This window comes from Bubalus bubalis, chromosome 3 (assembly GCF_019923935.1).
Source record: "Bubalus bubalis isolate 160015118507 breed Murrah chromosome 3, NDDB_SH_1, whole genome shotgun sequence".
NCBI lineage: Eukaryota > Metazoa > Chordata > Mammalia > Artiodactyla > Bovidae > Bubalus > Bubalus bubalis.
This window is the reverse complement of record NC_059159.1, coordinates 14,913,944-14,926,608: the sequence shown is the minus strand read 5'-3', so window position 1 is coordinate 14,926,608 and position 12,665 is coordinate 14,913,944. Positions and strand designations below refer to the sequence as shown.

Genomic DNA, 12,665 nt, shown 5'->3' with positions numbered 1-12,665 from the left:
TGAACTTCAGCTCCTAGCCCTGAGCTGCTCCCAGTCACTCCCGCAGCAGGCGGGCTGGGGATTGTTTTGCTTCTGATTTTATGCTGAAAGTCTGAAGGGGTTATCTGACTAAGAATCCCCAGGCTTCCCCACCACAAGGCCTCTTGATTTGGGAATCTCTTGCATAGCTCTGGGTCAAATGAAAAAAAAATAAAAGAAAAAAAATATATCTCCAGCATCTCATAGTTTAATGTTTGACCAAAATCATATCCATACCTATACATTTATTGGATGACAAAGAACAATTTTTGACTGTGAAAAGTTAAGTCAAAGTTCGTAAGAAAAAATGTATATACATATATCCAGGCTTGGTGGAGGACAGGAGGTGTAGAGTAGAGGCAGGGGAAGCCCTGCCCTCAGGGACCTTCTAGTTTAACTGGAGAACGAGGCCAAGACGGGCAATGCAAAGTTGTAGCTACACCAGAGCTGTGGAGGACGGCGTCCAAACAGGGATCAGGCAGGGGCTGGGGTATTTTGGGAAGGCTTCCTGTAGGTGGAGGACCTTGAAGGACAAGAAGACTGGGGTGGGTACGGGAGGGTGGCTCCTCTAGGGCTGAGACGCTCGAGTCCTGCAGGACTCAAGCGCTGCTTGTCAGCTGAAGAGGAGGCAGGACGCGGGCATCCCCACCAAGAAGAAGGACCAGTCCAGTTAGACCTTCTCTGCTGTTCGGGGTCCCGCCAGAATCAGAGCGGGGAAAGAAAGCAGACACGACCACAGGTCCCAACTGGGCCTCCAGAGAGCCGGACATGAGCTGAGCAGACCTCCCCGCCCCCAGGCTGGTGGGTGCCCGAACATTTGTGCCCAAACAGGTACCCTTATCCACTCCAGAACCACAGACGTCACAAGCCTGTGTGTGTTTTCTCAAGACACACTGTTTATTCCACGGGGGAAAGGGCTCAAGGCCAGCAGCCCCCTGGGGATGGGGAGGGCGGGAGAGAGCAGGAGAGAACGGGAGAGGGACGAAGCTCTTGTGGCCCGTCTGCGGCTACTTGGGGTAGGCTGTGACCCTGCCCCAGCTCTCCAGAGAAGCCAGGCTGCTCTGAGTCCACTTGCAGGTTCCAGACAAGTCTCTGCCTTCCCTGGCCTTCACAGGGCCATGGATCCCCCACATAGGACCCCCAGAAGGTGGGGTCCAGTCTAACCCCCGAGGACCCCCTTGGTCCTAATCACTGCCCTGCAGCCCTTCTGTGCCAGTCCCTTCGGTGAGAGATGGGGACCAAGGGCTGGATGGGCAGGTGGGTCTGGCAGGCCTGCTTTGGAGGCTGACGGGGGTCCAGGGAAAAGTGGGGGATGTCTCTGAAGCAGTCACTGAGGGCCCAGCGGGCTGTGCCCAGGAGCATGGGGAGGGCCGGCCCCTCACTCCTGGCCTGGGTGCTCACCCACCGACCACTTCACCTCCCCTGTCCGCAGAGTCACTATGTCTTCATAAGTGGCTGTCTGGTCAATGTCCAGGCCCTGGAGAGATGAAACAGAGCTCAGGCTTTGAACACTCCCCTGGCCGCACGCCGATGGTGCCTCTGACTGCCCCCCTCGGCCCTCGGAGCTTCCAGAAGTATGGGGGGTCCACCTTGCCCCTTACCTCATAGGTGTGATCTTCCTCCATCCCGGCCTTGCTGTCATCCTGGTGGGGAAGGGATGGAGAGCAGAGTGTTAGCTTCCCCCACCCCATCCACTGCTGGGCCAGGCTGGGGAGGGCCAGGGAGATTGGTCTTGGGTGAAGGGTGAAGGGTCAAGGGTCAGGGTTGAGGGGCACTCTGTGAGAACAGCTGATGAATGAGGGAGTGTTTGAATGGGTGTGTCAGTGGGTGGGCTCTGGGGCTGGGGAGACAGAGACCCTGCCGGTGTCTGGCCGGCCCCCACGGTCACCTTGTCCAGCAGCAGGAAGATGGGCACAATGATAAACAGAATGATAAGCAAGGTCTGGATCATGATGATGCCATCTTTCAGTGTGTTCCGCCGCTTCAGCTGGGCCAAAGTGCTGAACCCTGGGAGGAGGTGGGGCGGACGTGGTGAGGCTTGGTGGGACCTGTCCCTGCTTTGGGCCCAGACCCCTCAGGACCTGCTTCTCCGCGGCTCTCCCAGGTGCCCAGGGTCACAGCCACCCCACACGGTGTGACCCTCCCTCCTCCTGGTGGAGGGCTGGGGTGGGGTGGGTGTTGGTGGGGCTCCAGGAGCACCCCATGCTCTCCCTGGCTGGAGGGGGGCGGAGTGGGGTGAGGGGCGGGCCCCGCACACACCCATGACCCGGAGCTCGGTGCCACAGCCATGCTCTGTCCTCTGGGCTCCCTTGGCGCACTCCTGCTTGCAGAAGTAGATGCCATTGTCCTGAAACTGGATGCCTAGGATGGTGAGAATGGCCTCCGAGTTGTTACGGGTCTGGATGATGCGGCCCTCCTCCGGGTGAAATATCTTGGGCTCTGAGTCCGGCTTCGGCTTCCAGAACCAGCTCACAGTGCCATTATTCTCCACGTGGCACCTGATCTCCACTGTGGAGCCCCGTTTCTTGGCCACGAAACGTGGGTGCTGCCAGATCCGGGAACAAGTGTTTCCTGTGGGTGTCAGGGCTGGGGTCAAAATCCTGCTCCTTGCATTCTGGACCGCTGGCCGACCATGGCCCGCCACCCCCCCAACCATGGCCCCTGTCCCGGGCAGCGCTGACCCCTGGCTTGGTCTCCTGGCTTGCCCTTGCTTCTCAGAGTGTGGGACAGTCATGAGGCAGAGGTGTAGGGGAACTGAGCCATGTGAGGAGCTGCGGGCCACACCGCCGGACCCCGCCCCTTCCTAATGGCACACTCTCCCCATTTGATTTTCCTTTAGAAGGGCCTGGAACCTTCCAACGCATTCCATGCCCATTACAGCAGCCTGATGCAGGCCTCACCTTCTGAGGCCAGAGGGCCCCCAGGACAGCCTCTAACCTGGCCTGGTGTTCTCCCCTCTCCCTGCCCACACCAGCCCCCAGTCCTTAGGGTGACTCCACAAATCCTCAGCCTGGCAATCAAGGCTCCTGCATCAATCTCCTGCCCATGTCTCCCTTGTCACCCCTTCTGCGTGGTCCTGTTCCTCCTTTTATTCCTATGCCTTTCTCAGCTTGCCACACTCCCCACCACCCATCTGCCCCAGGAAACCTCCCTCCTGCTTGGTCCCCAGTCAGGGGTGCCCTAGGAACCCCTAAGCCCCTGCAGCCTGTTGGGGACCCCCAAGGTTGCAGGCTCCTGCTGGGGCTAAGCCCAACTCCCCAGCCAGACAGCCCAGGCCTACATACCCAGTGGGATCCCCCCTTCCCTGATCTTTGGGACTCATGTTTAACGTGGGTGACGTTGGAGAAGTAGGGGTTGGAGGAACTTTAGAGCCAGGTCTTACAGAGGGATACAGACCCTCAGGAGGCCTGGGGATGGGTGGGGAGAACCCAAGGGGGCCAGGACACCGGGACGACCATAGGGCAGCTCGCGAACAGGGACCCCCATGTTGGACACAGACATACTTGCTCCCAGAAGGTTCAGGGGAAATTGCTGACCTTTGGGATCCCGGAGCAGGTCATCTGTTCTGTCCGCCAGCACCTTCTCACCTGCTGGGTGGGAGGAAGTGGGCGGGGCTGGTCCCTCCGAGTTGGCTGCCCCGCCCCTGCATTCCCAGACCCACTTCCTCCCCCCAGGACATCAGCTCCAAGAGCCCTGCCCTGGAGAGTCTAGAGCAGGGTGGGGTCACCAGAGGATCTGATTCCCAGCCCTGCTTCTGCCCTCGGCCTTTGAGTGGGCTCTTGGATGAGAGGGAAGAAGTCACGCCTGGAGGGCTCTACTGCCTTCCAGACCGGAGCGCCGAGTGGGGAGCAGGCCTGTCCCAGGTCTGCTGGGGGGCAGCCTCTCCACCGCTTCCCCCACCCAGGGCCCTGCAGCACCTGGGGCTGAACGACCCTCTCTCCTTTCTTCCTCCCCGGCCTAGCTCTTCTCCGAGGTCAGAGCCACCAGCCCCTCTCCCCCAGCTCAGCCCGACCCCCTCCGGGCTGGAGAAGGGCTGGGGGCTGCAGACTCCAGAGCCCACCAGCCCCTCAGCCTGGCTGATTCCCACAGACCCGGTCCCCAGGGCTGTCAGAGGGAGACAGGAGGCAGCAAAAGTGAGAGACGGAAGGCGGAGGAGGCGAGAGCAGGAGACAGAAGCAGTGGAAAGAGCGAAACCAGGGGGCCTCTGGGCCCCTCGAGCAGTACCTGAAAGGAGCAGCAGCCCCAGCACCAGCCAGTTGTTGAGCCCGGGAATCAACGCCGACCCTGCCATGCTCACCCTGTCTCCAGCCCCAAGCCCGTGACAACGGAGGCTCCTGGGGGAAAACGTGTAACTGCCTGGGCTGCAGTCTGCCTGCTCCCCGCCTCTTCCCCACCAGGCCCCTTCCTGCCATGCAAATTGGGACCCAGGGGAGGCACCAGCTCTCTGGGGACCCTGGGGGAGGGCAGGCTCTCTTGTCAGCTGTGCTGCTAAGACCCAAGGGTCACCCCGGCTTGGGTACTGCAGCTGGGGTCCATGACGGATGCCCCTGGGGTCCGTGACGGATGCCCCTGGGAGGCAGGGACCCCTGAGGCCCCATCCCAACCCCCAAGATCACGTCCTGGGGCCCGGCGGCCTCGCAGTCCGGAGTCCCAGGCACTTAACTGAATCCACATGGGTCCTGTGGATGGATGTGGGCACAGCCCTTCCACCCCAGACCAATTTATACCCTTCAACTTACACATCCAGGAAGGACGGGGTAGGAGTGCTGGGGGGACAGCTAAGGACCCAGAGCCCAGCCTCTTGGCTAGAGCGCAGGTGGCCATGTTGGCAGTTGATGGAGGCTTGACCTTGTGTAGGAAGGGAGCCACAGAGGCTCTTGAGCAAGAACAGGCCAAGAGCGGCAGCCACTTGGGAGAAGATTTGGTCCCAGCTCTGGTGAGAGGCCCCTCCTCGCTCACTTGGTGGGAGAGTTTGCTGGGAGCTGCCAAAGACGGTGGACTTAGGTGTTGATGGCTTACTGAAAATCCACCACTCAGAAATCAGTGGACTCTCAGGGCACAGAAGTATTATCCACAGCTCCAGGGGTCTGGAGTGGAAGACAAGAGGCTGGTCTGGGGGAGCCTGCAAGTTCTGAAACAGAAAGTCTCTCTGGCTTTTTCTCATCTGTCAGCAGAGCAGTGGATGGAACCACAGAGTCTAGGAGCTTGTCTAAGCTGAACTATGTGCCCTGCCCCTGGATCAGACACAGCCCTCATCCCTTGGGGTCTTGGGGGGGAGGTGCCCTTGTGCAGTGCATAGCTTGCACAGCTGCCCATGGCAGGCGCATCCCTCAGCCCCACAGCTGAGTTCTTGAGTTTTATGTATTATGGCACCTTCTTTACTCTATCTTGGCCCCTTGCTCTGTCTGTTCCTTCACCCCCCAGGAGGGGAAAGATGCTGAATCCTGTGTCCTCTGCCCACATCTCACTCTCTTCACCACCCACTAGTTTTCAAGCAGCCTGTGCTGCTGGCAGGTCTGAGTTCTGGGAGACATGGACCCACCACCCAGGCCAGGGTTGCTGGTGAAGCAGGCAGAGGTCTGGGTGCTGGCCCCCTAAGTCCTGGGCATAGGCCTCACCTGGTACAGTGGCATCCCCACCCCCAACCCGAGGAGCACAGGTTGGGGCTGGAGCTGTGGGAAGTGGGGACAGGGGAGTTCAGGTTCCATCCGAGAAACAGCTGTTCCTGGCAGTCCCAGATGTTCTTACTGGTTCCAGATGTTCCAAACAAAGAGAAAAACATTTCTCTGAAAAGGTGTCAGATGTTCCGTTCACAGAACAAACAGCCCAGGAATATAAACATCAGCTAAGGTCAGCATGGGGACCACAGGCCCCTGGTGCTGGTGGGGGTGGTTGGAGACTCCCCCAGAGGAATGCGGGGAAATCCAGGGGTCTCTTCCTTTAGCCAAACACCTCCTGGTGATGGAGGACTTGGTTAGCTTTGGGGCTGGTGGCCCCCAAATTTGGCAGAAAGGTGGAGAAAGGTTGGGGTGCACCCATGTGTGTGTATGTGTGTGTGTGTGCATGTAGCTGCCAACTGGGGTGTACTGCCGAGCTGTAGGGTGTGAGGCTGTTTGGGAGCTGGTCTGCGGCCCAGGGTGCCTCTGGGGGGCCGTGGAGGTTGGGGACGCAGTGGGTACCCTCCAAACATACACACATGTCTGCATCTCCTGTGGGCAGCAATGCAGATGTGTCCTTTGGGCCTCATTCCTATTCATGCCAGGCAGGGATCTATTTTCAGGAGGGGTGGGGGCCCCACCGTCTGCAGGGTTATTTGTCACAGGTGGGGCCGTGCTGTTCCGTCCGCAGTGACAGCACCGAGCTCCTTCCGAGGCTCGTGACGCTTTTTCTTTCCTGGAACAGGAGGCCTCGTTAGCCCACCTCCGCCTCTGCCCCCAGCTGCCCTGGGCCATACACCCCGACATCTGGCAGCTCCCACCCCACCTTTCCAGGAAGGCAGCATCAGAACAAGAGATGAGAGTATAGGGAGAATGGACAAGGAGCTCAGGGTTAGGGAAAGCAAGAGGGCAGGGACCCCCAGGATCCCCGGGAAGTGGGGGGAGGGCAGAGCCTCAGTTTGGAAAGAATGACCTCTGCCCCTGCCCTAGCCCTTCCTTCCTCACTGACTCTGCTTGGCCCCTTGTGACCAGGGCGGGTGGGCTCAGAAGGATGCCGGCTTGAGTAGTTACTGAGCGCGCACGCCTAGAGCCCGGGCTCTGCAACAAGAGGACCTGCTGCAATGAGAAGCCTGTGACCTGTGACGAGGAGTACCCCCTGCTTGCCACAACTAGAGAAAGCTCTTGCACAGCAACGAAGACCCAGCACAGCCCAAAATAAATAGATAAGAGAAACCAAGCCAAGTCACAGAACTTGTATCTGAAAACAAAAAAGAGAATGCTGGTTTGACCCCTAACTCTGCAGTACACCAGCCAGGAAGCCTCCCCCAGGTACCTGGCGATTCTCAACAAAGGGTGGTCCTGCCCCCCACTGACAGCTCTGGAAGTGCTCCAGGGCTGAGGGACTGAGGCGAACCCAGCTCTCCTGTATTGCAGGTGGATTCTTTACCGTCTGAGCTACCAGGGAAGCCCTTCCAGGGCCATGGTGGTTTAGTTGCTAAGTCGTGTCTGATTCTTTCCGACCCCATGTACTATAGCCCGCCACGTTCCTCTGGCCATGGGGTTCTCCAGGCAAGAATACTGGAGTGGGTTGCCATTTCCTTCTCCAGGAGATCTTCCTGACCCAGGAATTGAACCCGGGTCTCCTGCATTTCAGGCAGACTGTTTACTGACTGAGCTATAAGGGAAGCCCCCTCCAGAGCTGTGGCCATGGTCAAATGACTAGTGGAGAGCACTGGTGTTCCTGGGCCAGAGGCAGCGAAGACACAGCAGTGGGAGGGGCAGGTTTTTCCTGCCTTACCTGCCAACAGCACCCCAATTAAGCAACACTCATTCTTAACCTCTCAGGGACCAAGTTGCCTCCTTTAGGCAAAATACAAATAACTGTAATAAAACCTTCTTTGTGTGTGCTCAGGGGCTTAGTTGTGTTGGACTCTTTGAGGGCCCCTGGACTGTAATCTGCCAAGCTTCTCTGTCCATGGGATTTCCCAGGCAAGACTACCGGAGAGGGGGTTGCCATTTCCTCCTCAAGGGGCTCTTCCTGACCCAGGGATCGAACCTGCGTCTCCTGCATTAGCAGGTGGATTCTTTACCACTGAGCCACCTGTCCTTTGCAGGGCAGTCGTGAGCCTTGAAGGGCCTCTTGTATCTGAAGTGCATGGTGACGTAGGTGGGAGCACAGTCCACCCTCAGGAGGCGGTGAGTAGCACTGATATCTGGGGGAAGCACATGGTTCTGCATAGGAACCTCGGTTACGTTTATCACCCAGGATTTTACCTTTTTCTTTCACCATTCAAGGCTCAGGGGCAACATAGTTCGGGGCACTCTCAAGCTCTCCTGTCCTTGAGGACAGAGAGAGCCCCAACCGAGGTTTGGAGAAACTTAAAGTAAAAAGTGAGAAGGAGCCTTCCCCACCTCTGAGAAGGGGTTCAGCACCCCCGTGCGGACTCAGAGAACCCTGCTGGCACCCCACCCCCGCAGGCAAAGACACCCACAGGGTGGGAAGGGGCTCAAGGACACGGCTGAGGGAGGTTGGGGTGGCCTGTGGGTGCCCCTCCCCAGCCGCCAGGGGAGCCATGTAACCTCAGGACTCAGGAAAAGGGGAGAGGGGATACAGAATCTTGAAAGGGACTAAATATTTACTAGTTTAGAGGAATACAGCCCTGGCTGTCGGAAAGCAAAATTAAATCTAAACTTATATTTCACTCACTGGGATTGTGGCCTGAGCTCACCACATATTTCTCTTTGTCATAGGTCCATGGGATGCTGGGTCCTCTGGGGTCAGAGGCAGCATCCTAGGGGGGATTGGGCCTCAGGAAAGGGAAGGGCCACACCGTGGACCCACAGGCCATGGGTGAGGCAGAAAAGTGATGGGGGCTTCCAGAGAGGAGGGTCTGGGCACACAGGTCCCAACGCCTATTTTCTGGGTACTATTGCGGGCAGGGAGGGGCAGTGTGGGTGCTGCCTGTTAGTGGGGTGGGCAGGGGTGAGGGAACGACTCCTGACCTCATCTGGCTTCTTGAGGAGGCTGGGTTCCAGCCAGACTGAGCCAGAGGAGGGAGCTGGGGCCCTCCTTATCCTGCCCTCCCCAATTCCTGGTAGCTCCCCAAGGCTTCTCCACTTGTTTCCAATCCCCCTAGCCCTTCTTGTCACCCTCAGCTCCCGTCCACGTCCGCACACAGAGGCACAGAAGGAAAAAGTGTACTCGTCCGAGGCACCGGGAGGTTTATTATAAGAACTGTACAAAGGAGCCTTCTGCTGGCCTGGCTTGGGCCTGTTCCCACCCGGACGAGGTGCAATGGCTGTGGGTCTGCAGGGGAGGAGGCCTGGACCCTATTCAGCCACGCTGGCTCTGTACCCGGCCCAGTGGAGAGAGTTCAGTCCAACAGAGGCTGAGGCTCTGGGGCCACACTCATCCGGCCCCAAGGAGGAGGAAGGAAAGGACATGGGCAGGGTGCTGGTCAGAGAAGAGGCTGACCCCTGGAGGAACTTCTGAAGAAAGAGCCGGAACTGCTGCAGGAAGAGATGGAAGAAGCAGGGGCCTCCTTCCAGAGAGGACCCAGGCGGGGCCGGGGAGCGGGGCTGGACAGTGGGTGTGAGAAAGAGAAGCAGAGAAGGCAGAAGGGTGCCCTCATGGCCATGAAAGAAAGAAATGCCTGGGCAGAGCGGGCAGACAGAAAGGAAAGCTCCGGCCTGTGGGCGTGCACACAAGCAAACACACACACACATGTTGTTTGGAGGTTTTGCTGCTTCCTGAGTTTTAATCAAACTGTTCACGAGAAACAAGAAGAAAAAGAAGAGGAACTAAGTGCAGCGGGGGTGGGGTGGGGGGGCTCAGTGTGCAAATCTTACCATGTGTGTTCACACTCACATACACACTCACAGCACAGGACACTTCCACGGACTGGCCGACAGAGAAGACACACGCATACCCACTGGTTAGGCACTCCAGGGCACGCTGACACACACAGATATACACATAGACAGATGCATATGCAGGTTCTATGGGACACAGTGGTTCACAGACGCACACGCACACACACACAGGTGAGTAAATCCAGTGACCCCGAGCTGGCGTCTCACCCCCTCCTCCAAGCTCGGCCTCTGTCTATTCACCGGAGCCCAGATCGGTGGTGCCAACAGAAGCACCGCACAGCTTCCAGTGGCTGGAAGTTGGACGCTTGGGCCTGAGCCGGGTGAGCAGTTCCCACCTCAGCATTGAAACCTCGAATGTGAGCTCAGCTAGAACATTCTTAGGACCACTTTGAAGAGGGGGGGAAGGATGACGCAAGAGGAAGAGAAGGGTGTGGCGGGGGGTGAGGAGGGGACCCTGGGGCTGGGGAGGCTGCCAGAAGCCCAAGTGGTGCTGATGGAGGAGGAAGACGGGAATCTTCTTCCCAAGCCCCAGGGTCCCCGACCCCACCCAAGATCTGGGTGCTCAATCCAAGGAAGCCCCCAGTGTAGTGATACACTGGTGGGATCCAACCCCTGCTACCCACCCCATCATGCTTTCTAGAAAAAGATAATTCCCAAGGGGAATCTTCCCTTCTGCTCTTCTCCCAGGGGCCAGCCAGGGAGCCGGAGGGTCTGGGCAATGGATGAATCGGGAAAGGATTCAGGGGCCACAACCCAGCCCAATGTCTCAGCATCCAGTAGCCTCCCCCCCACCCACCCACCACCGGGTATGTGGAGCCATTTCTGAACCAGGGATGTTTTCCTTCTCCTCAGAATTCCTGAGCAGACAGGGTGAGCCGCATCCCAGAGGCCGGACAGGGTGGCAGGCCCTGGGCTCAGGTGTCTGCTCCCATTGAGGTTAAGACTTCCTTGTCCCAGAGGGAGCTGGAGGCCTGAGCCACTGTCTGCAGAGAGGTCAGTACCCCTTAAGACTCTGGGGGCAGGAGGGCAGCCAACCCCTCCATCACAGGCCGGCTCCTCTCAAGTGGGGAGCAGAGACTCTGATGTTCTGACCTCCCCCGGGGCTGTGAGGAGGGCAGCAGGGCCCACGAGGAGGTGAGAGCAACTTGAACGTAAATATCGCGGAGGCAGTGGCCTCAGCCCAGAGTGGAGACTTCAGATACAATTCCCCCTTCCATGGCCTGGGTGACAGCCCAGCATGGACAAAGCCTGTCCCCAGCAGGGAGCTGGGTCAGTCCCGGACGCACAGCCCTAGCTCCCTCAGTGGCAGGCACCAAGGGGGTGCTTCGGGGCTGTGCCACCTCACCACCACTTGCTAGACGAGAGACTCTTTGACCCCTGGGCGCACCATCTGCCCCAGAGGCGGGGCGGGAGGGAGGGGTGCGTTGGAGGGGCTGATGGGCCTGAGCCCCATGGCAGGTCCGGGGTCCCCCGTGGAGCCCCTCTCCTCCTCTTTGCTCGGCACACCGCTGTTCCCGTTGTTGGGGCCGTACATCTTGCTCATGGTGTCGGCGATCAGCCCCTCCTTCTCGGGGGCCCCTTCCCCACCGCCGTCATGGTTGTGGCGGTACATGTAGGAGGCCTGCTTCACGGAGCGCTGCAGGAGATGCCGGCGGTAGGCCCTCTGGATCTTGATGGCGCACACTTCTTCGTGCTTCCTCTTGAGGGTGGTGGTGATGGGCTCATAGGAGACCTTGGAGGGGTTGGCAGCCATGAACTTCTCCTCCATGGTCTCCTTGAGGGCGTCCATCTCCCCGGAGTCGCCCAGGACCTCTTTGGTCAGGGCAAAGAGGATGTCCAGGCAGTGGATCTTGTCCCCCGGCACCATGGGCAGGTCCAGTGTGATGAGCTTGATCTTGTTGGGCTTGGCGATCCTCAGCGGCTCCTGCAGGGTGTCCACGAAGTCGGAGAGGCGGCTGTAGTCGATGAACTGCGTGGCATCGGGGTCGAACTTCTCCCATGTCTCGTAGAACATCTCGAAGTCATCCTCCCCAAGAGGCTCGCTGCTCTCCTCCGTGGCCACGTTGAAGTTCTCCAGGATGATGGCGATGTACATGTTGACCACGATGAGGAAGGAAATGATGATGTAGCTGCAGAAGAAGCAGATGCCGATGGAGGGGTTGCCGCAGTCGCCCCGAATGCTGGTGCCTGGGTTCTCCAGGTTGGGGTCACAGTCGGGGGGCCCGCTGTTGAGGATGGGGTTGAGGAGCCCATCCCAGCCGGCCGACGTGGTGATCTCAAAGAGGCAGATGATGCTATTGCCAAAGGTCTCGAAGTTAAACATGTCATCAATGCCCGACTCCTTCTTGACGTAGGCGAAGTTGGACATGCCAAAGATGGAGTAGATGAACATGACCAGGAAGAGGAGGAGGCCAATGTTGAAGAGGGCGGGCAGTGACATCATGAGCGCAAAGAGCAGCGTCCGGATGCCCTTGGCCCCTCGGATCAGCCGCAGGACCCGCCCGATCCTCGCCAGGCGGATCACACGGAACAGCGTGGGTGACACGAAGTATTTCTGGATCAGGTCTGAGAGTGCCAGGCCTGCAAGGGAGGAAGCCTCGAGGAAGCACTGCTGCCCTGGGGGTGGGCGGCAGGGTCGGGGAGCAGGGGGAAGGCGCAGCTCCTTGGGGCATGGAGTGCTAGGCTCGTCTACCCCAGGAAGGAGCAGTAGAAATTCATCGCTCAGTGCACAGCCTGAGTGCCCTGACCCATTAGACTCTCCCAGGGCTCTTGGGGTCCTGGGCTCCATCTCTGCCCTGATGCAGCCCGGTGGAGGTGGGATGTGCCAAAGTGGATGGGGGGGGGTGGGTAAGGCCCATTGCCAAGGCTGTTCACAGATGCCATGGATGAGAGTGAGGGGGAGAACAGCTCTGGGTGTGTGATGATGGGCATGTTGCCTACCTGGTTTGTGACTCAGTTTCCTCATCTGTAAGATGGAGGTGACAACAGTCCCAGTCTCAGGACATTTGTTAGGAACAGTTACTAATCACACAGCTAATACTGTGAAGTGCATGGCCTAGTTCAGGCAAACTGTAAGTGATGGATAAATGACAGCTAGTTACTGTCATAATTACACAC

General features: G+C 58.6%; 2 protein-coding genes across 3 annotated transcripts in view; both read right to left on the bottom strand.

Moving 5' to 3' along the window:
• Positions 1-210: 210 nt before the first annotated feature.
• Positions 211-4,539, bottom strand: CD79B (CD79b molecule). 2 transcript variants are annotated; one of them, XM_025279843.2, is made up of 6 exons: positions 4,243-4,539; positions 3,555-3,605; positions 2,278-2,589; positions 1,907-2,025; positions 1,620-1,661; positions 211-1,495 (listed from the first exon to the last, which is right to left on the bottom strand). In XM_025279843.2, exons 1-6 carry the CDS (start codon positions 4,307-4,309, stop codon positions 1,397-1,399), a joined length of 690 nt encoding a protein of 229 aa, XP_025135628.1. In that variant the 5' UTR covers positions 4,310-4,539; the 3' UTR covers positions 211-1,396. The 2 variants fall into 2 exon arrangements, with proteins under 2 accessions (XP_025135628.1, XP_006041682.1); XM_006041620.3 differs by having other exon boundaries at positions 3,555-3,608; positions 4,243-4,486.
• A 4,263-nt stretch (positions 4,540-8,802) lies between these two features.
• The window catches only part of SCN4A (sodium voltage-gated channel alpha subunit 4), a 52,713-nt gene continuing 48,850 nt past the window's right edge, over positions 8,803-12,665 (bottom strand). Inside the window, exon 25 of the mRNA XM_006041617.4 lies at positions 8,803-12,128. Coding sequence (XP_006041679.3) covers positions 10,903-12,128 — 1,226 coding nt within the window. The 3' untranslated portion in view covers positions 8,803-10,902. The remainder of the gene's footprint in view (positions 12,129-12,665) is intronic.